The sequence below is a fragment of the Lutjanus erythropterus genome, chromosome 24 (genome assembly GCF_056507025.1).
Source record: "Lutjanus erythropterus isolate fLutEry1 chromosome 24, fLutEry1.hap2, whole genome shotgun sequence".
In the NCBI taxonomy this organism is placed as follows: domain Eukaryota; kingdom Metazoa; phylum Chordata; class Actinopteri; order Lutjaniformes; family Lutjanidae; genus Lutjanus; species Lutjanus erythropterus.
The window spans coordinates 15355926-15381789 of NC_139340.1; the positions used below are offsets into that span (position 1 = coordinate 15355926).

Below are 25864 nucleotides of genomic sequence, written 5' to 3' on the forward strand. Positions count from 1 at the left end.
CAAAGACTTTAGCAGCTGAGTGACTTCAGTCACTGAGGCTGGAAACTCACTGCTACATTATGACTTGTTTACAACTTGAAACTCAGTGTTCAGAACTTGACCGTTTTGACAAAAGACTTGATTTGGGACTTGGTTTCACCTCTGCTGTGCTCATATTGTGTTGTGATACTGTATATATGTGGCACCTGTGCAGGAGAACCTGAAAATACACAAAAACTTTTTGTTAATTAAGATTCAGCCTTCGACAACTGTCATTTGTCTCGCACTTTAACAGCACGTGTGGAAGAAATCTTTAAAAATAGATTTCCAAATAGAGCTACAGAGGGATTAAGGTAGAGGAAAATAGGCTACATAACCAGAGAGAAATGCAGAGGGAACGGCGGAGACGGAGCGCAGTGGAAAGCTGGTTATTAGAGCATGTTGGTCTTGTTTTGATGGGGCCCTGTGCTCTTAATGACAGACTGCTTTGGCTTCTATCAGTCTGCATCTCTCTCTCTCTCTCTCTCTCTCTCTCTCTCTCTCTCCCTCTCTCTCTCTCCCTGGCTGGCTTTCCCAGAAAACCACTGAGGTGAAACAGATACAGGCTTAATTGGGGTTTTACAATCACGTACACAGTGTGCAGCACGCATGCACACACACACACACACACACACACACACACACACACACACACACACACACATGGCACTGCAGCCCCGAGGAGCCAAAAGGTTTTAGGCAGCACTGGCTGACAAAACACTTGTTTCATCAATCAAGCTGATCTGTGTTTGAGGACGGCCTGTCCTGCCAACAGAATCATTCCAGATCAGCAGACTTTTTCCAGATTTAGATGATAATATCAGCGGTAATTACTGGATCTATGAACCGTACTCTGTTGTAACACTTGAAGCTGCAGACACACAGACATGTTGCAAACCTGTGTTTACGTGAGCACGGCCGGCCCGCGTGTGTTGAAATTATAAAGCTGTAGGGGATCATCAACGTGCCGCAATCGTCTGGGATGACAGGCCGTTCAATGACAGAGGAGCGACAGTGCGGGCTAATGTGGTCGACTTAATAGACAGAGACTACAGAATGTTTTTTGCTTCTTTTAACACATTAAAAGTGTTTCTCCCCACCCCCTGAAACAGGAAAAAATGACAGGTTTCCTGTGCGGATGCCAGACAGCGGTGCATTAACATGACGTATAGGATTTGCCTGTCCAACTGACCTATATGAGAGATGATTGCATGTGCAGCCTTTTGGCAGGGTAGCGCCTGAATTCAGCTGACGAGGCAAAAGACAGCATGAGCCGTATCCTTTGGGTCATGTAATTTAGTCAGTGTTGGCATGCTAACACGCTAAACTGAGAAAACACGGGGAGCATGAGCTGCCAAACGTCGTGCATTGTCACTGTGAGCATGTTAGCATGCTGACGTCGCGCTGTGAGGACAGCTGCACACAGGGACGCTCACAAGTCGTGTTTTGCAAGTCCAAGTCAAGTCTCAAGTCTCTAATGGTTGTAATGAGTGTCTCTCAGCTGCTGCATGCTTTCTGCTTAGAACACTGCATAAGAATAGGGGAGAGTGGGGTAATATGCGTCAGTTTTTACTTAGATTATGCCTGTAGGCCAAGAAAATTTTGAAAAACTTTTCTTTGGATAAATTGAACTGCTGGCTCTGTTTACCGCACAGTTTAGTTTAGCAATTCAGGCTAATCTTTTGCAAAATAAATCCTTTATCCCTGCATGTTGCTGCAGGTACAGTCATCCATGGCTGCATACACCGATCCATTAGGATACATGTGATGATAAAAGAGTGAATGACGTGTCCAGAGTCAGGCCAAAGCACCTGACCAGCTCCGAGCAGGTCGAGGTGGCATCAGATGAACTTTGTTGTGTGTGGATGTAAAAAAAAGCTGCAGGTCTGTGCGTGTTTGACCACAGCCACAGCAGACAGGATAAAAGTACACTTTGTCTGCACTGGATTATTTGTACTTTACAACTTAAGTGTCCTGAAGCAATCAGTTTTATTTCTCTTCACTGATGTACTGCTTAGTTCTCACTGACGCCGCTCCCTCTCTTGTTTTGATCATTTCTGTGCTGTCAGTGTTTGTTACACTTTCTCCTCACGCTGTCTGATCATGCTGCTGTCCACAGTCACCAGTCAGTCACATTCAGCTGGTGCACGTGAAACAAAAAGTCAGAAAGACGAAACAAAATTAAAAGTAAAGACTTGATGGAACAACAGGATACAACAGTATTGGGAAATAAAAGAAGTAGGAATAATGCCTTTATACTGTTGCTTTTTGCTGATGCATGAATGACAAGACAAAAAAAGCATACAGTACATGTTGTGTGTGGGTTCTTGTTCTTGTTCTTGTTCTTTTGCATTCCTCTATGACAGGAAGCCATCGTTCACCTCACCCTGGTTTATTTTTCTCAGTAGTAGTCATCGATCATTTAGCTTATCTGCCAACTCATCGGGATACGATTCAATAATCAACAGAGCAAAAATAATAAAGATAAGACAAGATGGAAATTTGTATTCATTTGAGGAATTTTCAGCATTTTCATGCAGTTTTCTTCTGCATTCTCAAGCACTTTACAAGCCCATTTTTCTCCTTTGGAGAAAATGTGAACTGTGATTCTTTTTTAAACAAATTATAACAGACAGAATCAAGGAAAATACTTAACTAAACAAAGTGTAATTATAGATGTACTGGATTTTTTTTAAGGTGAAGTTTTGTGCAGTGTGAATTGTGGATGTGTGATTAGGAATCCCATCCAACCTCACACCTCCCCTCCTCCTGTTTACATGTTTTAATGTTTGTACAGGGGCTGTTAAATGCACTGCCAAGATATCTTCAGTAATTTACGTTAACAACACAGTTTGTTCCCATCTCATTTATTCCCAGCCATTAATGCTGAACAGCATTGCTTGAATGGCCTTGAGCTAAACTGCACTGCTGATATTAGAGGCTGAAACTAAACCGAATCCCTGCTTTGATTTGTACAGAGAATCTGCAGAAGAAGTATGAAGAACGGCTGGGAGCGAAACTGCACTGCTGGCTTTAACTTTGCACAAAGGAGCAGCTGAAGGAGCAGGACTATGAATAGATGGAAAGAGTCTAGTTAGTATGAATGGGAATGAAAAGGGCATAAATCTCATAATGCATGAAAGATGTGGAATAGTTTGGAAGGTTTGGAAGTTTCTGGCTTTCGTACAAAATATTACAACTCTAATCCCATTCATATTAATAAGAGCCTTTCCAACTATTCATCCTCTTTTCAACTTCTGTCAACTCATTCATTCTTTAAGCTGGAAACTCTGACTTGCTGTGCCGCCACAGGATGAATTTGTTGTCTGCAAGTTGGGTGCATTTCTTTTGCATGTAAATTACATTCATAATATCTATAAATACAAATTAAATTACTTATTTATTCCTAAATCCTACCTCCAAACACCTGGCACATATCACACACACACCCTGCAGTCACTTTTTCAGTATAGTGCATCATGTCTGCTAATTAGATCAACCGCTTTCCTGTATTGGGCCTCCTGTGTTTGATGTGTAACTGTAAAATGAAACATAAAATGCCTCCATGCTGCTCATCTGGTCTAATCCAAGTCTCCTAAAGCCCCGACATGCCAAGGTGACTTTTAAGCCTGAATCTTCACTGTAGATCCTTAGCTTGGAGCCGAACAGCACGTCAGGACATCAGGAGACTTGGATTATGCCAGACGAGCAGTGTGGAGGCATTTTACAGTTGTTTTCTACATTTCTGCAATTTCCTGTGAAGCTCCAGCAGGGATTCTATCCCTTTGACATGATTGGACAAGCTCATATTGAACAACCATGGCATGAGTCATATTGGCTGCGTCCAGGCCCTGCCAGCTCCTCCTCCTCCTCAACACACCTGTGACGTCCTCGGTATCCACTCTGTTCCAGCTCACCCCCCCTTCAGGACAGGAAGTGGCGCTGGGAGCCTGCGTGCCCCCACCGGTGAGTAAGCCAGGTTTATTCTGTCTTTATCTCATAACCGTCACTCGTAACAGTCCCCTCTGCCCCATCAAGAACTGTTGACCACACCTGAGTGTTTGAGGCTTATCTGCTCCGCCCACCTGACCCTGTGTGTGTCTGCGCCGACAGATTCATATGATCCAGCACCTGAGAGGACTGCAGAGAGGACTGCAGAGAGGACTTTGTCACATTTCTACTGGTAAGTGCAAGATATTTAAATTGATTTGCAGGTGTGTGTGTGTGTGTGTGTGTAAGCATGTCTGTATTAAGTGCAAAACTTGTTTATCAAGTGATAGATTTTTTGCTCCAAATCAGGACACAGAAAAGTTGTCACTAAATCAGAACCAGTGTCTTGTATCATGAGGGATGTAGCTTCGCCTTGTGCTTTCTTCACACATCACATACATCACCTACCTGTGTCACATAGGATAATAATCTTTAAATGTTTGGTTTGCACTCCCAGCGTCTGTGTGCTCTCCTGCCACGAGCCCACACCTGCATGACGCAGCAAAATGTCAGTTTGTCCGGAGTCAAATTATCAACGACAGTGATGTGGCACACAGGCGTGGAGAAAGTGAAAACATGGAGAAGAACACTGTGCTTATCCAAGACCCCCCATCAGTACGGGGCCTTGGTTAGTGTTATTTATGAGCTGTTATCACCTGACTCTGTTTTCCCAAGCTTGAATCCTTGACCACGTGCTCCAGGCGCTGGGTTAATAATGTAAATATTAATCTAGAGTGTAATCAGAGAGTGCATGTAGAGCTCATGGATAACATGACTTTGATCAAAAAGAAAATTAGGAAAAGTTACAGTTAAGCTGCAGCAGTGGTTTGCATAACATCCTATCAATCAATCTGTATTTCTTTGTTGTAAACAAGTTTGAGCGCGTCGGCCTCGATGCACAACAGAACTGCTGCGTCACATTGTCGGGTCTACATGACGTACGTGAGGCAAAACACAAACGCTCAGCAAACACTGCACAGCTCATTAACACCTTAGAGTTAAACTCAACCCTTCTGAAAAATGCACGACAGAAAGCAGAGCTCGCTTATCGGAGCGACATGGCACCAAGTGAGTCAGTGTTTAGCTCTCTCGCTCTCTTAAGCATTTCTTAAATAAGTGAAATATTTGGCTTTTCTCTAGTTTTCAGGCACATTATGTTTTTTAACTGGCTCGATTTAGAAGAGGACAATTTGAGAATATTTGGCGTCTTTCTGTTAGGGCTGTTTTTGCATTGTAAACACTTACGTCAATAAATCCAACACAGTTTTACACCACAGAATAGCTCACTGTTGTTGCTCATGGACTGTAATTGAAAACAGGTCAAAGACAGTGGTGATTTTATAGCATGTCAACATGTCAACTCATTGTTATTGCATAACCTTCCTAGCAAATGAAGGGAGAGTGTGTATTTTTGGAGCAATGGGTGTCTGTTTTCAGGATAACAGTGTGGAAGACTTCTTCCACTTCCAACTTCTACTGAAAACTTTAGTTGTATTGTGATGAGAGTCCAGCCTAACCTTTTATTCTTACAACAGTAAGTATCACTGGGTTGTAACCTGCCGATCCAGGAAGTCCAACTTCATATCACCTCTGCTTGGTAAAACAGACTTGTATTGAGCTTATGCAAATTCACCTGCAGGTAGAATTGCACATTGGGCATCTCAGACTCACTCCCGCTGAACCGCTGCATATTCTGGACCTGGGAGAGTCCTTTGTGGTCATTTATAGTATTGATATGCAAACCTACTGTTTTTGCATGAAATATATTATGAAAACTAACCGACAGACTGCCGCGAGGTTGAGACAGAGGTGGGACAAAGCCACCACCACCTTTCTCAAGAAGGACATGTTTGCAGCCTTCGCCAGCATCACATTATCATCAGAAACTCTGGTTCTTCTCCTTCTTTTGATAACTTTTGACTCAGAAGGAAGCATGGAAGCGTTTAGGCAGTGACGGTTACACTGTTTGAAATGGACGGATCTATGTTTGTGTGTAAATGTGGCATAAATGAGCCTTTAGTGGCATGTTTAGCCCCTCAAAAAGTCTGTGAACAACCCTGCTGCACGCAGCTACAAACCATTGTTGTTGTGGAGTTTTGCCAACGACAAGATCACTGATCCATAACTACATGTGCAAGTCATTTATTCACCTATGTTTCACCTCTCCGTGCTACTATAGCATGATATCATTTGTGTTGCAGCATGTGTGTTTTATTTGTGGTCCCTATTTTAGCTGCACGGACTTTGTATCGACTGCCAAAGTTTGACCACGGATGTTTCCAAACCTTTCGTGTGATCCGACCGCAGTGCTGAGGCAGCTCCTCGGATTTGGCATGTGCAGATTTCTGTCATCACCGTGCGGCGGGATGTTGGCCTGTGTTGAGCAATCTGCCCCTTTTGATGGGTTGCTGGCAGAAGAATTGAACAGAATAACTGTAACCGGCGATACGGGCCCAGTTTCCCCCCCTGACAACACTTGAACATTCGCCAAAATTCTCGTTATTCCTCTGTATGTCAATGGGACAAGGAAGAATTGATGCTGCGGTGTGTTCATGAACCATAGCTGTATACAAATTGACTAATACAGCTGCTGGAGGCTGGGTGTAGATCTCTGTATCAGAGATTTTATGGTTCTGTGGTCACTTCATTGAAAACATGTGTGTCTAAGATGCCATCTACTGCAGCTATCTTTCATCAGTGTGCAGTGATTCGGCGTCCTGGCGTCGACTCAATCATGCGTCAGCAAAAATCAAACGCTTTATCCACATAATGATCATATCTTAACTAGTGTTTTAGCGGTATCTGAGCAGATTAACAGACGATCAAATCGCCAAAAACATTCATCGCCAACAATCAGCTGCATCTGTGATGTTGACAGGATGTTAGAAATCAGAGTCCAGAGACCTTCAGTCCAACCACGCCCAGGACAAAACCAAAAGAGCCTGTAAACATGTCAGTAAAACTTCATTTACAGATTTACTGTAGAGTCACAAATGTCACTTTTTATCATGTGCATCTTGGAGCATATAAGTGCGTCTTGCAACCCTTGGAAATGATCTCGCAAGCCCCTAGAGGATCCCGACCTCCAGGTTGAGAACCACTGTTTTAAGTGACCTAACGGGCTAAATGCTAGCTGACTGTTTAGGTGATTTAGGCTACTTGCTTATGTTCTTTGGATTGACTACAGTGTGGTTTCTGTTCCTTATAGTGATGGATGAAGTGCAATAAAAACAGAAATGAAAAATCTCTTTATTTTAATTTATGTTTTTGGCCTAAAACAGTCAAATTTAAAGAATTTTGATGCTAGTAAATGTCAGAATCGGGCATTAAAAACGTCATACTCCACCATGTGTAATTTGTATGTAACTGTAGAACGTAAACTCCTCCTCAGGTCGTTAAAACGCTCACATTCTTTATACAGGACGTAGGACGTGACCTTGATGCCTCGTATGATATCTACAGCCGTAATTTTAATCATCTCTCTTCAAGTGCATTGACATTCTTTTACTATACCAACGCAGCGTGGTGCTTATTTCCAAATGTTCCCGTCTGGACACTTTTCACGCGACACGCTTCATTTCTCGGCCGTGTTTTCCTGCAACCTCGCCGGTCAGAGACTCAAGGGGCCCCTCCACCAATCCCCAGTGGAGCAGTGTGGCCCTCAGAGCCCCTTGACCGCGGTGCTTAACCTCTATTAAGTCTCTTGGCATCCAAGCGTATGTAACGACTGTCAGTGGAATGCGAAACCTTTGCCAGCGAGAGCTGCCAAGTCAGCAAAGAGCGCAGTAATGAAATAATCAAATCAGGTTATAATGGAAGCGATGGCCTGTAATGATATAATTACCTTGCAGGTACCCCACAACGTTGTCATCTGCACAACAATGGAGATATGTGGGGTACCAGTCACTGAAAATTAATCAAATTATTATTTTTGTGGACTTGGCGGCTCCCATCCAGTTAATTCATCAAGTTGCCGTCAAAGTCAGACCCCCGCGGAGTTTCCTTCATGTCTTGAATGAAAAATGGGACTCTTTCTATTTGGTGTCAGTGGTGGCGGAGGAGGGAGAGGGGGGGCGGTTTATTATTTGATGTTTTGAGTTAATCCTGCGCTGCATTCCTCCCTCGGGCAACCTCATCCCAGGGTGTGAAGGTCTGGGTGCCTCACCCACAGTACAGCTGACTTACTAGCTGGACGCTTGATGTCCACTTTCAGCCTTTTTTTTTTATATATATAGCAAAATCAATCTAACCCATCCAAAACCAGTGTATGCAGCACCCCTTAATACAAGTTATATTATACTGGTATCTTCTACACTGTGAAAAAATGTTTTTAAACAGTGTTAGCATTGTTTGTTTCACACAGAAAGGCCACTGTCCGTGTTGCTTATGGGTTCATCCAAAGTGGACAACCCTACAAAATGTAGCTCCTGTCTTCAGGATCAGTGAGCAACAGGAATCTGGGTTTGTTTAACTTGCCCAGGTTTGTCTGGGAGCATCACGCAAAGAGGCGGGATGGACGAGGGCGAGAGGCGGGGTTGTACTCGCTTTTCTGTAAGATGATCTGGACGAACGGTCTTAATTAACATGTCTCATTAAGGGGCTACAGCGAAGGCTTAGTGAGGCTCCACGTCCACGTAACCAGAGGTAAGTTCAGCATAAGGACATGCCTCTTGAGAATCTTATTCTCAAAATATCCTTGGTACTGTATCATTCTTTGGCATGATTTTATCCGTCTTGTGCTGCCAAATAATATGTGTAACTATAAAGTGATCATAATAACTTGTGCATTGTTGCCTAGAAGCAAGTATCAAGCAGAGACAACTATATTTAATGCTGTCCTCACAAAAAAATCAAACTTATTTGGCACGTGCACACAATACAAGCTCTGTTTGTAGGTTTCCTGAGCGGCAACTGAAGTTTTGTTCTTGAGAAAACAGACACATGATGAATATTATGTGCTGTTTGTTTTTTTCTTCTCCTGGTGAATTTGGTTTGTTATGGTTGCAGGAGTTTGTTAAAGCATGATATGATGCTCTGTTCTGAAGGTTTCATTCCAGTTTGCATGAGTGATGTTGCGAAAATATGAGAAATTATTTGCTTTCTTGCAAAGAGTTGGCACACTTCTGTTTTTGGCTGCTCCCCATTGGGGGGGTGGGGTCTCCACATCGGATCATATGTGTCTTGCTAGTAAACTGAATTAGCAAAGATGTTGATCAGATTCCCAAGCTGGGTCTGTTGGCGTTCACCAGGAAGTCAGATTTTTGAGAATCTGATAGAATCTGATTCCCATGCTGAGGAAATCAGACTGACTGTAGGAAGGCTGCAGTCATATATTGGTTCCTCTGAGCAGCATAGAGAGCAAATACCTCTGTGAGAATGTAAAATGACCATTGCTCCATTTATCTCATGTCAGATTGTTGACCGGTGGTTAGAAACGTAAAGACGGCTCAGGTTACACCTATTTGTTGAATCATTTATCCGCTGCTGTTGACTGACCGACTTCGCAGAGCAAACATTTTGACCACAGAACAGCACATATTAAGTGTGGTGTTTAATAACTGGACAGTAGGGATTAGGGAGTTACAAATCATCTGCAAAGAATTATAACACAAAAATAACATACTAGTGTAGACTGAGATTTATATAAATCACTTTAAATCTCTGAAAGCAGCACTAACACATCATGGGACATCCCGCTGTGGTTAAGAGACTCATGTAGGGAATTGCCCCTCAAGACATTCCCATAAAATCTCCAGGAAAGATTATCAGCACCAAATATCTGGCCTACCACAAGCCTCAAGGGAGCCCTGTACAGTGTGGACATAAGGCCAGAGGTTACGTTTAAACGACTCCTCTTTTACAGGGTATGCTTTTCACGCAGGTTGAGGAGGAAAGGGGTTAAGCCACAGGAATGTTTACCTATCTGGGACACAGGAAGTCGAGTCGAAGGAGGCGAGGAGTTAGAGGTCTGATGTTGACCACATCAGGACTTCTTTCAGAGGAGTTGAACTAGACCGCTTTAATTTCAGTTTGACCTAATTTTTGTGTCTGGTCTGTCTGCACAAAAAATTTGAATCATCCTCCAAAGATTGAATTACATTCTGGTCTGATTGTTGGCAGACTTTAATCAAATGGATGGCCTCGTGTTGTCAAACATTCACGCTGTTAAGGTGTTTCTGAGTCAGCTGCGGGGGTAACTGTACCGTACCGACGCGGACCTCTGACCTCCCGCAAGGGGGTCAAAAAGATAATTTGTCTAGTAACACAATTCAGTCGTTAAATCCTTTGTTAAGCTGTCAAACTGCATCTGCATTGGTGTTTTATTAATCTCGTGAATGAAAGGCTTACAGCTCGTACCGACTTGGCTTCAATAAGGCGGTCACGCCACGGAAAAAGCAGGTGATGCTGAAGGGAAGGTTCTGCACTTTTCATGTGGATGTCCACTCAGTGTTGATGGTAAATGCTGTCAATTGAAGCAATAAACTCCCTAGTGTCTGTTTTTGTCATCCCTGTTGGACACCATGGTTGTCGGACGATGTCTTTGACCAATCCCAAAACTTGCAGACATTGGTTGCACACACTGGTCTTCAGGAGGTAATTTAAGAACCTCAGTACCAACATTTCCTTTAAAACGATGCAGTCAAACAGAAGGCGAGGTCAGCTCGCTTTAAATATCACCTTTAAGTTGATTTTGGCTCAGAAATGTGTGGCTTATATGGTGTGTTTTGGCGTAAAACTTTGCCTACAGAATTACATTTGCATTTGGTTGCTGCACGTTTGTAACACGAGGAAGCGTTTGACTACGTGCTGTGGTTTGCGGGTGTTTGCACAAAATGAGGAGTGTTCATAAAAAGAACACAGAGCAGATATCATAATCAAAGCTGATCCCTTTAACACGCTGCAGTTATAACCTTATATAACAGGATAGTCGCGGGCTGGAAGAGTTTCACGACGCATACCACTGTATATCATTGACCCACTGCCCCTGTCCCGAATGCCAGACACCAATAAAAGCAGCCATAAAGCATGCAGAAATTGTGCACGGCCACGGCTGGTCTGAGTTACACGCCGTGGCACCACATTTACAGGGGCTGCAGGTTTGTCAGGACAGAACAATGGCGACTGTATTGAAGGGAGTTTATTTGGCCCCTGGGAAGCAAAGCAGAGTCTGCACTCACAGAGAGGATATGCAGGAGTGCACACGTGTGGTTGAGGAATTTGCGCATTGTATATGATTGCAAGACTTTTTACCACTTCCTGACTCTTGACCCTTGACTTTTAGATTGTTCTGGGGCGGCATTTTGTGCACTAATGAGGGAGAGTAAGGTAAATTGTAACTGTATTGTAAATGAATGTAGGGATTTACTTGCAGAATCTCTCTAGCATGAAGAATGTTCAGCTATCATTGCAGATTTTGTGATTTTATTACTTTTGTCAGAATTTGCTGTAATTTTAACTTTTTAAAAATATTTTATCATGTCAGCGTTTGTCAAAGGGCTCAAGTTCAAGTGAAGTCGAGTCGCAAGTACTTTTTTTGTGTGTCTGTGTGTGTGTCTGTGTGTGTCTGTGGGTGCAGCGTTTGAGCATGTAAACATGCTTTTGTGTCCTCTTTGGCTTTGCTAATGTGAGGTGATTGCACTCTATGACACCTGAATCCTATTTAATCATTAACCTTTATCAGCGTAAAGCTTGTGAGCCATGAAGGGATACAATTAAAACAGTACAACTAGAACAAGATGATCTGTGCTTGGTTTTTTTTTTAAAGCCTTGTTTTTTTTTTTTTATTTGTATATTCTGCATAATCCACATCTGAAGAAAACTCTTCTCTGAGAGGAATGTCACTGGCAGCAGTTCTCCCTCTCCCTCGGTTATAATTAGTAAGAAGCTGAAATGTAGAATAACCAGGAGACACAACATCCTGGTGTACTGAACATGCCGTATCAAACTGAGTCCAAGAGCAGAGAGTGCCAGTTCGGTTAAGTTCTAGGAGATCTAGGGCTGCTATAAAGTTTAAGAAGGATAATTTATTTTAGAATACAGCCAGTCTATCACATGATCCTCCTGGCTGAAACACAGGTATGCATATAGGTCAGAGCGTAATGGTCTCCACTTGTACATGTGATTTACACACTTGGTAATATAACCTAATATGCCCATACAGTGGAATGCAGTTTTCTGAATGAAGTCCTTGGTGCAGAGCGTTAGCTAGAGCCTGGACTTTTTTTTTTTTTACTGTGGCTATAAATGCTCAGCTGATTGAGCACAAGCAATGACGCAGCCCATTAAATGTGCTTGAGGTGGCCTAAATGGTTAAGACGCCACGGCCCAACATAGGGAACGGAAGGTTGGTGTTTCTCTTACCTTTAAGACCTTTTAACCCGTTTAAAACATGTATTGGGATGGGTTTTGTTATTAAATTGACCATACTACTGAGTATCCTGTCATAACCCAGTATTTACCTGCAAAAGTTTAAGACACCTGCAAAAAAATAACAACAAACAAGTAATAAAATACTCCAAAACTCTGCAACACACACCAAAAAAATATATAAGTGGATAAATAGCACTACAAGCCAGTTGGGAAAATATGTATTTTTTCTTTTGGAGATAAACTGTCCTTTTAATATTCTGTCCTCTTGCAGGTCAGGGGGAGGTGTGATCACATTATGAGACAGCATAATTAGGTTACAGTGACTTCTTTCCTGCTAAATATTGAACATCATGCCACAGCTTTTTATAATAGCATAAATAACACTTTTATTTTTATATCATTAGTGGACATGTAAAGTCTGTAGTTTAGTGCAAATATCAGAGATTATGTATATTAAAAAATAATAATAATTTAGTTTTATAAAAGGTCACATGTTTATTTTGTAACCTGCTAATTGCTTCCAGGCTGCATCCAAACATAGTACCTCTGCACGCTGTAATAACGGAACCCGCCCCCCACCGCCTCGCTCCTGCTACTGGAACAAACCATTCGACCACCCGGACACGGGGGTGGTGGTCGCGGTGTAGAGACCTTCAGGAAACGCGGAGGTAGGCAAAGAAATGTCGCATTCCTTGCGATTTATCCTTTAAGGGGACAGAAACCCGGCGAAGGTTAATATAACAGGTTAACGGTTTTTATTAACGTCAAAATGTTAATTCCTCAGAAGGAGCGTACCGCTCTCATGGAGGTGTTACGTGTAGCCGACAATTCAGAGATAGCGGAACGTCCAAATGACTCCATGTGCTGCTAAAAATGTCTTTTCCCTTTAGAGTACGTATGTTTTTTTATTTGTTACGGGCTATAATGAAAAAAAAAACGTTACATGGTTTAAACGAGGTGCCCATTATGTCAGTGTCCTCCTGCGTCACATGGGACAATAGGGGGAAACGTGGAGGAAAAGGAACTGGTAGCTTCCTTGAGGTCATGTCGTGCTTCCAGCGAGTAAAGAAGTTCTGCAGAAATTCATCTGTAAAATTAAAAAGAAAACCCTGTTAGCAGGTGCAGCAATCCCCCAAGTGATCTTAATTAAAATTAACTGAGCTGAAAGAATAGGAATAATAGTCTGTGCATCACAGGAAGCCAACATGTCTGTTTGGTTATGAAAACCACATAAGAATCACCCACATACCATATGAAATAACATCATTCAAAATGATCACCTGTCCAGTGAGTTGGACTGCAATACACAACATAGTGGACATTTGGAGAAGTTATCATAAAATAACAATATTGTGGTTATGTAATCATATACATATATAGACCTTTTTTGCAGCAGCCACTTTGACATGAAATAGTAGCATAAACAGGTGTTATCAGTGATACTAATGAAGGTTCAGGTCCAGGCAGGTCAGATGGAGTCAGGCTGCTGCTGTTGTGCAGGTGAGCTGACTGGAACTGGACCTTGATTAGTATTTACCTGATATTTCAGTCAGTATGGCTCCTGTGACAAAGGTCAGTTCATCTGGTCTCTATATAAAATGCATATTTTACTTTTGCACCCTTTTTTATCACAATATATGTACTGTGTCTCCATGCATTTTCAAAACAGGGTAGTTTAATGTATTCGTGGGAAATTATTGGTTAGTTTTTATTTTGCATCATTGCACAACCCGTTCCCCCACATCACGAGATGCAAATGACGTAAAAGACATGTAGAAGGTGTAACGAGACAAAAATTATGCAATATGACAAAATCTGTGCAGAATCTGTATAATAAAAACAATGTAACAACAAAGACATAACAAGATAAACATGATGCAAGTGATCTAATGAGACCAAAACAAGGTAATGGGATAAAAAAAAAGAGTCAACAAGACAATAATGATGTTAAAAACTTAATAGGATGAAAGAAATGTAGAAGATGTAACAATATAAAAATGACGTAACAAGATCAAAAAGACGAGACAAAACAGACAAATGAAGCCTTGAGAAAGTGGTAAAAATGTCCTTCAGAGGACAAGATTTGATACTTTTCACATTTACTTGACTAAAGAAGTTGAATCAGCACTTTTTCATTTACTTCTCGTCTTTTTTTTACACAAATATCTGTACTTGAGAAAGGAATGTGTGTCCTTCTGCACCTCTGATATGTAGAAACATAAAGTTTTAAAGAATGATAAAACATTTTTTAATGAAGCGGCGCTGTGAGAGAAACAGTCCCTGTCCAGATATACGAGCCTCAGTCAACACATTAAGACCCTCAGTGTCCTGCAGAGCACAGATAAAGGACACACACCCTCGCACACCAGTCCTTGAGACACACATAACAGATAAGCGAGGCGTCCAAACCAACTGTCAGAAAAGTCCAGTTCTTGTTACACAACGCTGACTGTGAGGATGTGAGTGAACCTCGCTTTCTGGTCTTTCTTCCTTGTCTTTGTCTTTGAGTTTGTTTAAGGGATCGTATCTGTTTTTTGTTGTTGTATTTTTTTCTCTCCAGGGGTGTATGTGTGTCTCTGCCCGAACCGGTGATGGCCGACAAAACGCCTCCGGAGCAAGGAGGCGCGTTGCTGTTGCGAGACGGGAGCCTCGCCAACGGGAAGGAGGCCGCCAAAGACCACGGCCTGCACGCCAGGGGCCAGTGGGCCAGCAAGGCCGAGTTCCTGCTCGCTGTGGCGGGGCAGATCATCGGCCTGGGCAACGTCTGGAGGTTCCCCTACCTCTGCTACAAGAACGGAGGAGGTAAAGCTTGTGGGCTGCGTTTTATTTCAGCTAAAACGTATGAAATATTTGTTTCTTCCTTCTTTTTCTCAGAGATTGACATGTGCAAGGTGTTTGTTAGAGTAGAGACGTGTGTGTGTTTGGTGACTTGAACTGAATTTAGGGTTAAAATATCAAAATTAGTTACGATTTATAATTTTGTAAAGAGTAATTTAGGATTGTGACAGTTCAGATTGCAATAAAAACTGGGGTAAAAGTTATTTTAGGGTGAGATATCGGGCTGAATGTGATCAATGACTCGTGTTTGTGTATCCAGGTGTGTTCTTCGTACCTTACCTGCTGTTCCTGGTGCTGTGCGGCGTCCCCCTGTTCCTCCTGGAGACCTCGCTGGGACAGTACACCAGCCTGGGAGGGGTCAGCGCCTGGAGGGCTATCTGCCCCCTATTCGGAGGTATGCTTATCTAATTATGTCATCGGTGGGCTATTTTAGGCTGCCGTTAAAGCTGCTGTTGTGTTGCATCGTATAAAGGTGCAATGCAACTATTCTTTTCTATTTTTTTTTTCATTAAATTCTACACGATGTCAGCTGCTCACTCCAGACCTACTGGATTTAATTGGATAGATTTATGTGGATGCTTCAGAGTGCAGGATGAGCAACCAGCAAGAGTAAAGACAGAGATTTGCACACACAGATATTTGTTATTTTTATGTCTCAGTAGTTGTTCAGTACATGGTACCTCGTCCTGCTGCTCTTGCAAGGCGGCCATGGATGTTTAGCCGGAGAATGCAGCCCTGATTTGCTGCTACAGTAGATGGCCTGCGAGAAACAGTGAGACGTGAAAAGAATTTGGCAAACATCGTCTTTTAATTTCACTTTCACTTTCTTAATCTACTTCCTCTCAATCTGCCTCCGTACTGGTGCGAGCATTCAAAGCATTCCTCTGTCAGCATAAAAACAAAACACACCTTAACAACAGAGGGTTTGGCGTGCCCCGCCAGCTGCAGGCGTGCGCGGGTCACATTGAATCTCAGCTTCTGTATCAAAACACTTAAGAAGTGCGACACGCTGCTTCCCTGAGAAGCCGTATTGCTTGTTTTCATATCCAAACAAAACATCACAGTTAAGCCTCAGGTAAGAAGAACCTGTCGTGATTAACATGATGTTTTTTTTTTAACACCCTGAGGAGTTATTTAAGCTGTGCACAGATGATCCGAACCCTCCAGCTGAAGCTGGTTCAGACAGTTTAATGTTTAGATGGCAGGAGTGTCTTTAAGTCGACCTGTGCGACAGAGAGTTGTCTTCTTGGCCCATGACTTTATAATGTCTGAGAATATTTAAATCCTTTTTTTCTTGCCTTTTAAATTTGTGTTTTGTTTTGGTTTTTTTCTCTTGCAGGAAATTGACAAAAAAATACACTTAATACCTTGTATTAAATTCCTACAAAGTCTTTATTATACATTGCATGAGTCCGACATGGATGTAAACTAGGACTTGACTGGTCTGGTTGATGGAGGCGTACAACCAACCACGAGATTTGTTGTTGACATACGGACCCTCTTCCAGAACATTCCAGGAATATTTTCAGAGTCTTCAGGGTGCGGTAGAGGCTATAGGAGACAAAATATTCCAGTTAAACTCATTTTTGTCAAACTTAAAGCTTTTTTTAAAGCAGGCTGCAGGTGCAGCTAAGTTCAGTCGCATGCTAGCTGGTCGGACCACCTGGGAAACTCATTGTGCTTTCTTTTTTGTTTTTTTGTTTTTTAGCTCTGTGACAAATTTTTATGAGTGTGCCTACATGTGGTCCATATGGCCTGCAGATGCACACACACACATGCACTTTTGCACATGCTCACGGGGTCACCGGCATTTCGTTGACAGCCAGTCGTGTGAAGGCCATGTGTTCAGCGCCACTCGGACAAACTGCAGCGGAGAATACGCAGCACTTCCTCTGGCGTTTACAGACAGACTTACGCAAACAAAGAAATGCTTCAGGAGGAACTCCTCCCTGGCTTGCTAATTTAAAATGCCATCATCAGATCAAGGCCTGAATTTCATTTGCGGGTACCACAAACAGCTTTTTGTCCACGGCCTACGCTTTCTAACCCACTCGAGGCATCATAAGACCATCATTCACTCTTAATGAAGATATACATTCAAGATGTGGGCTGCAAGTCAAGTGTCTCAATGAATGGATGCTTTCATTTAACTCATGTGAATGCTTTGAAGTGTTTCTGTGGTTCTCCACATGTTTATCTGTTTCTGTAATCGTGCTGTACATCAGCTGACGATAGGATCTGCCTGTGTAAATCATCACACCCTGTGTCTGCCTGGTTCCGTCTCCTCGTGTCTGTGCAGGTCTCGGCTATGCCAGCCAGGTGATCATCCTGCACGGCTGCGTGTACTACATCATCATCCTGGCGTGGGCACTGTTCTACCTGTCCTACAGCTTCCAGGCGGAGCTGCCCTGGTCGCACTGTAACAACACGTGGAACACTGGTCAGTGAACGCAGCCATTTATTTTTATTTGTCCTTTATATTTAACCAGGAGAGTCCCACTGAGATGCAATATCTCTTCTGCCAGGGAGCAAACTGATGAACACTGCAACACTTTCCAAAAAAAGCTGTGAATGCATCAGTTTCTCACAAGCAAAGATGGTGCAAAGTTCCCCGCGGTGTCAAATAGTTTAAAATTCAGTTATTGTTACTGTCAGTGCAACATGAGGCAGCTGTGCAAAACTTTAAGGTTGTATTGTGTGTGTGTGTGTGTGTGTGTGTGTGTGTGTGTGTGTGTGTGTGTGTGTGTGTGTGTGTGTTCTCCTGCAGCGACCTGTTCCCTGTTTGACCATCACAACCAGACAGCCAATGGCAGCAGCCTACTGGTGAACGCCACCTCCCCTGTCATGGAGTTTTGGGAGTGAGTGTAGCTTCTTTGGTTTCTCATTAGTGTTTTTTTGCTGTAGTGATCAGGCATTAACAGCAGTGTGAGTGTGTGTGTGTGTGTGTGTGATACAGGCGGGAGGTGCTGCATCTCTCCAGTAGTTTGGACAAGCTCGGTCCAGTCAGCTGGAAGCTGGCTCTGTGTCTGGCCGTCGTGTGGCTCGTCTGCTACTTCTGTGTCTGGAAGGGGGTCAAGTCCACCGGAAAGGTGAGCAGAGAACAGACCGGCATCGCCACGCCACAGGATGATGGCTGTCTGGGGACTTTACAGCTTCTCTTCTGTCTAATGGCTTGTTGTGCACTTTATATTTAGAATATTTTCACCACTTTACTTTGCCGTCAGACAGCGTTGTCTTGCAGGAAATTGCTGTTATATAAGCCAAATATCACCCTCTCCAAGCCAACCAAACTCCATTTGCAAAATCAGTCATTTTACTCTGCAGAACATAGGATTTGCTGGACTGCAGCTGCCTTGATTTGTGAGTTTGTTTGCATGATTGTGTGACTTTGTCTTTTTTAAAGGTAAGTTTGGATTCACTGAAGAGAGTTAATATTTATAAAAGCCAAATATCACTCTCTTGTTTGACCAGCAAATCCTGTGTTCTGCAGAGTAAAATGGCTAATTTCGTCAGTGGAGTTTGGTTGGTTTGGCTCATGTAACGTTTCCTGTTGCAAAAGGCAGCCTGACTCCAAGGTGAAGCGCTGAAAGTATTCTAAATATAGCACTGACTGATCTGAGCTGCTCCTTTTAAGTTTATAGATTTGTTTTTGATATGAACATAACAGCGTAAAGCAGGAGAGGCAGGAACATTTAGCAGCAGCTGGAACAGGCACAGATCCTGAGTCAGCTGAAAGGAACAGGTGCAGGTCAGTGTTGCAGCAACAGCAGCACAGTACAGACAGTTATGGTTGTTTGGCCGGCTTATCATCGTGATCAGCAGTTTGTGGCAGCAGCAGCGGCCGTAAACCACAGTTCATTAAGGTCATAAAGGCTTCCTCCGAGAGTCATAACTAGGTCAAATCTGAACACGCAGTTATGACACACATATTTTTATATTCAGCGTCAGCGTGACTTACATTTTCTCAGGATATTATTATCTTTGATGTATAAATCCATTTAGACATCACAGAAAAAAGATGCTCCTCTATTTCAGAACTTCTCTGATAATCATCATGTTTTCATTAATCTCAAAGTAATCGAGTGATAGATGTCTGTGCATCCAAACATTGTCCGTACGACAACAAACAATGTCTGTGCATTGCAAACAAGACCTGCTAATAGCTAGTTCTGTAAATTTATTACGGTGCTAATTTGGCAAAATGCAAACAAAATGAAATGGGGTTCATGTGGTTGACCTCAGTGTAACTTTTAAAAATAAATCCCTGCTCTAGAGGAATCTTTTTTCTTTTGGTGAGTCCTCTGAGAACAGAGAGCTCAAGGTCGGATTCCTGGAAAAGTTCCCGCGTTTGCTTTAAATGTTTCTTCTTTTTTCTAAATGGTTCTTAGTTCTTAAGATCCACACTGGAAATGCAGACAACAGCGGGATAAAGGAACCTTTTAACTCCTTGAAAAGTAGTTCCTCGCGCTTCTAGTAGAAAAGTGTACTCCTTGTTCCTGGAAAAGTTCCAGCTGTGGAAAAATACTTTAAAAGTTTTTAGTATCGTTTAGTTTCTCTCTTTGAATCTACATTTTAGTTTAGTGAAGAGGATGTGCATATAAAGCCATGGTCCTCCTTTTATTTGATGGAATCATTACATTTTGGAGTTTTTACCATTTTCTACAAACCAGCCTACATTCAGTGGCATAAACTTGTATAACACAAACTTTTTTGAAACAACAAAACCCTGGTGGCAAAGTTAGAGACAGAACATAAATCCTCTTTTTTCATTTGGCGAGTAAATGAAATAAGGGACTGGGCCCTGCAGTTATTTTGCTGGTCTTGTTTGTTGTGTCACTGCCGCCATCCGTCAACAGCTCTTAAGACTCCAACTTTCCAGGGTTCCCTCTTTTAATACGTCTCAGCTCTGTTTGAGGACATCACGGACGTGTCCCTCCTGTTTTCTCTGCCTCTGCGCCGTCCTGACCACATCCCCCCGCGCCGCTGTGTGTACATTCTAGGTGGTGTACCTGACAGCCACCTTCCCATATGTCATGCTGTTTGTGCTGCTGGTGCGCGGTGCCACCCTGCCGGGAGCGACCCAGGGCATCATCTACTACCTCAAACCCAACGTCACCCGCCTGGCAGACCCACAGGTACAAAAACACGCGCTTTGGATGTATTTAGACTGTGCTGCATTAAAAAAAAAAAAATTCTTTCAGGTGGTAGAGCAGCTCCTGCAGGCATGAAGCCGACCTGTCAGGTGAGGAGGTATCCTGTCAGATCTACAGTGCAGCAGGCAGGACTCTTCATGTCGTCCACACAAAAACTGTAGACTTTCTGTCCTGTGTTTCTGCAGATTTGCCCCATGCAGCAACAGCGAGAGTTTATCCTCCTGAAACAAACTTTTACTCATTTATGGGAGTTAATTAGAGACATTCATCTAGTACTCTGAATGAGATGCAAGTGCATTGTGGGATAGCACCCTCTTTTGTTTGTCTGTCGCCTCCAGCATCATAGATACAAACACTTTGTTGCTTAACACACTGGGACAGAAGTCGACGGTTGCTGGCAAACACTTTTCAACATATAAAAACAGAGATAGCAGACAGCAAAACACACACCCAGAAATGAATAAATATTTAGTATTTGTTGCATTAGTGATATTTAAATCATGCCGTCAGAACCGGAACTCAATAATGCTGCACACAGGCTTTCGTTTTAGCAACAATCGCAACCATGAGGTGAAAAGTTCGTCAACATCACAAACAAATTTATGGTATGACAGTAGAGATGATGTTGGTGTCACTTGCAGGACCCACAGTGAAAGACTTTAATGCTCAGGGAGTCTTTCAGTGTAAGATCTTACTGACATTAGCTCTACTTTTGGTCCAGAATAAATGTGTTAACATTCAGTAACATTTTTCCGTCTTATTTTGTCCCTTCGTTCTGTCTTTTTCCCGTCTCTCCGTAGGTATGGATGGACGCGGGTACCCAGATATTTTTCTCTTATGGAATCTGTTTGGGGAGTCTCACGGCACTCGGCAGTTACAACAAATACAACAATGACTGCTACAAGTGAGTCACACACACACACACACGCCGTTGTAGCCTCCTCACACTTCAGACAAACCGTAGTCACTGAAAAGTACGACGTGAGCTCCCGCTGGTCAGACGGCTTCCACCAGGAATGGCTGGAATGGACAGAGAAAACACTCAGATGCAGCCACACCTCGAAGAAAAGCCCTCACTGCCATGTTTCCCACACTTTAGGACTCCCACACACACGCAGAAAGAGCCAAGCGTTTCACTCTTAGCATGTGTTTACAGTAACAGACCAGAGCTCCACACAATACAGGACCTCACTGGCTTCTTTTAGGCATGTCTCCTTCCTCGCTGTAATGCTAAATTAATTGCATTTTATGCGCGTTGCCTCCCAGGGACTCCTTCCTCCTGTGCCTCCTGAACAGCAGCACCAGTTTCCTGGCAGGTTTCGCCATCTTCTCTGTGCTGGGCTTCATGGCTGAGGAGCAGGGCGTGGACATCTCCACCGTGGCGCAGTCAGGTGAGGCGCGCAGCAACTTTTAAGATCATGAATTTTCATGCTGACCTTTAAATTTAATGTCGAGGTGAGATTAAAAACTGCAGGGCTTAGTTGTAGGAATTATGACATGTCAGAGTAGATTTAGATAAAGGTTTTTGCTAGCTCTGGCGTTCTTGATAAGGTTCATTACTTTTAAAAGTAGTGATGCAGCAAAGTGTAATCACAAAATAATCACATGTCAGAGGAAGTTCATCTACAAGAAAGCATATCCTGCAGCAGGTAATAAGACAGCAGAGTTTCTCACAGGTGGAAGAAGAATTCGCAGGCTTTATTTGAGTAAAAATGCTAAAACTTCACTGAAAATACTTTTCTGTGTCCTCTCAGGTCCTGGCCTGGCCTTCATCGCCTACCCGAGAGCTGTAGCCATGATGCCGGTGCCGCAGCTCTGGTCCGTCTGCTTCTTCCTCATGATCATCATGCTGGGGCTGGACACACAGGTAGAGACACTCAGACACTGACGAATGACTTTTGTAGGATCGTGTAAACCTGACGGGACCCTCGCTGACCCCGTCTCCTCCCCCTCTCTGTCGTCCAGTTCGTGAGTCTGGAGGCTCTGATGACGTCGGTGACTGACCTGTACCCCCATCTGATCAGACGGGGCCACCGCCGAGAGCTGCTGCTGCTGTTTGTCTGCGTCGTCTGCTTCCTGGTTGGGCTGGTCATGGTCACGCCGGTGAGTGGAGGGATGTGTGCGTGATCCTTCACCCGGTTTGGGTTTTTATGATATGAAATAACGTCCCGTTCTGTCTTTTGTGTGCAGGGTGGTCTGTATGTGTTCCAGATCTACGACCACTTCTCCTGCAGTGGAGCCAGTCTGCTGCTTCTCTCCGTCTGTCAGTCTGTGGCCATCGGCTGGATTTACGGTACAAATAACACTCCTCTTTCCTGTTTTTCTTTTCTGTTGTCTTTTACACTCACTCTTCTCTCTTTCCCTTGCCTTTCACGTCCTCTTCTCATCTCCTTTCCTTCTATCTTCTACTCTCCCCTCACCTGTCATCCCTTCTTTCCATCATTTTCTTTGCCCCCTTCACTCCTCTCATTTCCTCTCATCTTACCTTACCATGCCTTCCCACCTCTCCCCCTTTTCTTTCCTTCTCTCCTCTCCTCTCATTTCCTTTTTCATTTTCTTTGCTTTCCTCTTCTCCTCTCCTCTCCTCTCCTCTCCTCTCCTCTCCTCTCCTCTCCTCTCCTCTCCTCTCCTCTCCTCTCCTCTCCTTTCCTGTCATCCCCTCTTCTTTCCCTTACTTTGCCTTTTTCCCTTTTCTTTTCCCTCTCTCCATTCCTCACCTCTCCCCTGCCTTTGCTCCTCTTTTCTCTTCTCTCCTTTACCTTCTTACCACTTCCTTTCCTCTCCTCTTCACTCATTGCCTCTCCTCTCATTAAGCCATTTTTTTCTTTTCTTTCCTCTCATTTCCTTCTCCCCTCTTCCTCCCGTTTTCTTTCCATCTCTTCTACACTTTCCTTTCCTTTCCCATCTTCTGTTCTTCTTTCCTCTTTTCCTTTACTTTCTTTTCATTTCCTGTCCCTTCCCATTGTCTCTTCTCCTTTCCTCTCTTTTCCTTTCCTGTCTTTTTTTTACTCTCCTCTCCCCTCTCCTTTTTCTGCAGCCTCACATGTTCTCTTTTGTCTTTGTTGTCTTTTTATATGTAGAAAATATCCCTCCATCCCGCTCCATGTGTGAATTTACTGTAAATAAGTTCTGTTGGAGCTCATTAGTCCGACAGTCCACTTTCTGCTAAATTAGGAAAAGCCTATAAATAAATCTCAGGTTGATTGTATTCAGTCCATATAGAAAACATCAAGACAGACCAGAACCTGGAGTGTTTTTATCCCTCCACTAATGAAAGTAGTTCCTAGAATCTGATAAACACACTCCAGAGGTCCACTGGTCCACTTCCTCCCCTCCTCCTGCATTCCTCTTGGACTCAGTAGACAGTATATTAACATGGCTGCAGCTACCCACTGTTGTAAGGAGACTGGCTCCTAGCCAGGCCCCTGTCTGTCTCCTCCGGGCCCTAAATCAGCCCCCGGGCCCCGTCGCCTCTCAGTCTCAGCCCGACGGCCCCAGGGAGCCCCTATCCCAGCCAGACCTGGGGGCTCGAGAGCATTAACAAAAACATTGTTTGTTTAAGAGCGAGATGTCTGGAATGTGCCGTGTACGTACATCAGGACAATACAGTCGCAGCGCGTGTGTGTAGAGGAGCAGGTTTGTCTTTGATAAAGAGTTCAGGAGCAGCAGTGTCATCACAGGTGATAACAAACAAGCCGAGTAGATTAGCAGGGAGTGTGTACGTTAGTGTGTGTGTGTGTGTTAGTGTGTGGATGAATGGGAATACCACAGAAGTCTGCTTTTATGTCTCGCCCAGCAGTAGGTGAGTGGAGCAGGAGAGCTGAGGGGTTTTTAAGTGGACTGGGTAACACAGCGGTCAGGACTGCACTGCACCTTCACCCCCCCTCGTCTTTATGACTGTGACATTTTACAGTTTTTGCTGGTTATGTGGTCCTGGAGGAGTTTACCTCCATGAAACCTTAAAGCCTGCTCACAAATAACCCGCACAGGAAGGATTGTTATCTGCATTTTAAATGAATAACAAAAATGTCAGATTAAAGTTTTCTTTTCTCTTTCTACTACTTTCCTCTGTAGTGGTTGATACTGGCAAAAAAATAAAGCATGCTTTCCCACCAACGTTCAGCTGCCGCCACCAAAAACAACAAGCCAGTCATAAACCAAACCATGATGTCAAACCAGACCACAACCACTCATGGCTGCCGTCATCATTGTTGTTGTTGTTGTCGCCCACAGGAGCCGAGCGCTTCAGTGCCAACATCAGGGATATGACCGGCTACAGCCCCCTGCCCGTCTTCAAGCTGTGCTGGAAATACTTGACCCCGGCCGTGTGCACGGTGAGTGACCTGCTTTCACTCCGCTTGCTGTGAAATAGATTGCACACAAACGCATGTTTGGGATATCACGCAAATTCCTCCTCGTGCCCGTCAGTCAGTCTGCATCCCATCACGTGTGTGGCCTTTTCATGAGTCTAAATATTTATTTTAAACCAATCAATAACTGTTTGTTTTTATGTTTCTCAAAGGCAAAACGCCATGAAGCTCCAATCTGCTAATGTGATGGAAAAAAGATTGTCCTTATTACAACAAGAAAATAACGAGCATCTAATATTAATGAAATTAAAGACTAACAGTCCCGGTCCTCTTTCTGTCCGTCTCCTACAGGCCACCTTCCTGTTCTCCCTGGTGCAGTGGTCTCCACTCAAGCTGGGTAAAGGCCTGGTCGCTCCGGCCTGGGCCACCACACTGGGCTGGCTCCTCACTTTCTCCTCCGTCTCCCTGCTGCCCATCTGGGCCATCTACGCCCTGGCCACCACCCCGGGAACCCTGAAACAGGTTACACGAGAACACACACCCCACGCCTTGAATTATGATTATGATATGATAATGAACGCAGAGGGAAGATTTTAAACCAGTCACAGAATAAAAGACTTGTTATAATAATCAACTAACTGACCGTTTTTACCCCCAGCGTTTCCTGCGTCTGTGCAGCCCCGACAAAAACTCACCACTGGCCCTTCGACACAACGGCTCGGCGCCCCCCTACAGCCCTGCACTGCTGCTCACCGAGAAGGAGCCGATCGGAAACGTGATCCAGAATCACACAACCTGAAGATGGTCAGTGGCGACGGAACATTGGATGCTGGTCGGCCAATCAGGCGTGGCCAAAAGGGTCAGGGTTGAGGTCAGAGCAAACCCTGCTAGGTCCCAATCGAAAGTTGCATGGCTTTATCATAAAAATTATACACTTTCTTCATTAGTTTCGCTTTCCGTTAACATGGAACCGGTTCTTTTACAGTAAATAAAGTGGCTTGGAGCTGAAAAAGTTGAATCCTAGCTGGAAACCAAAAAAAATATCAGGTTTGCTTTGACCTGAAGTGCAAACCACGATGACATCAGTGGGCGTGTCATATCCTATAGTTTGTAAAAAGCGTTTTACATACCATTTCTCTTGGTTCTCTTAATTCTTCTTATCATTAATAGTTGGTAGATTGCATT

At 43.6% G+C, this 25864-nt stretch overlaps 1 protein-coding gene across 3 annotated transcripts; it reads left to right on the forward strand.

Annotated features, from left to right (window-relative positions):
* Positions 1–4169: 4169 nt before the first annotated feature.
* On the forward strand, positions 4170–25578 carry LOC146304834 (sodium- and chloride-dependent GABA transporter 2-like). 3 transcript variants are annotated; one of them, XM_084714134.1, is made up of 15 exons: positions 4170–4201; positions 14939–15180; positions 15476–15610; positions 17516–17656; positions 17984–18074; positions 18173–18305; positions 20217–20351; positions 21170–21273; positions 21636–21760; positions 22124–22236; positions 22335–22472; positions 22560–22662; positions 24603–24703; positions 25031–25201; positions 25338–25578. In XM_084714134.1, the coding sequence occupies exons 2-15, from the start codon at positions 14970–14972 to the stop codon at positions 25476–25478; spliced, it is 1842 nt and encodes a 613-aa protein (XP_084570260.1). In that variant the 5' UTR covers positions 4170–4201; positions 14939–14969; the 3' UTR covers positions 25479–25578. The 3 variants fall into 3 exon arrangements, with proteins under 3 accessions (XP_084570260.1, XP_084570259.1, XP_084570258.1); XM_084714133.1 differs by lacking the exon at positions 4170–4201 and adding an exon at positions 12904–13046; XM_084714132.1 differs by lacking the exon at positions 4170–4201 and adding an exon at positions 14621–14837.
* Positions 25579–25864: the final 286 nt, after the last annotated feature.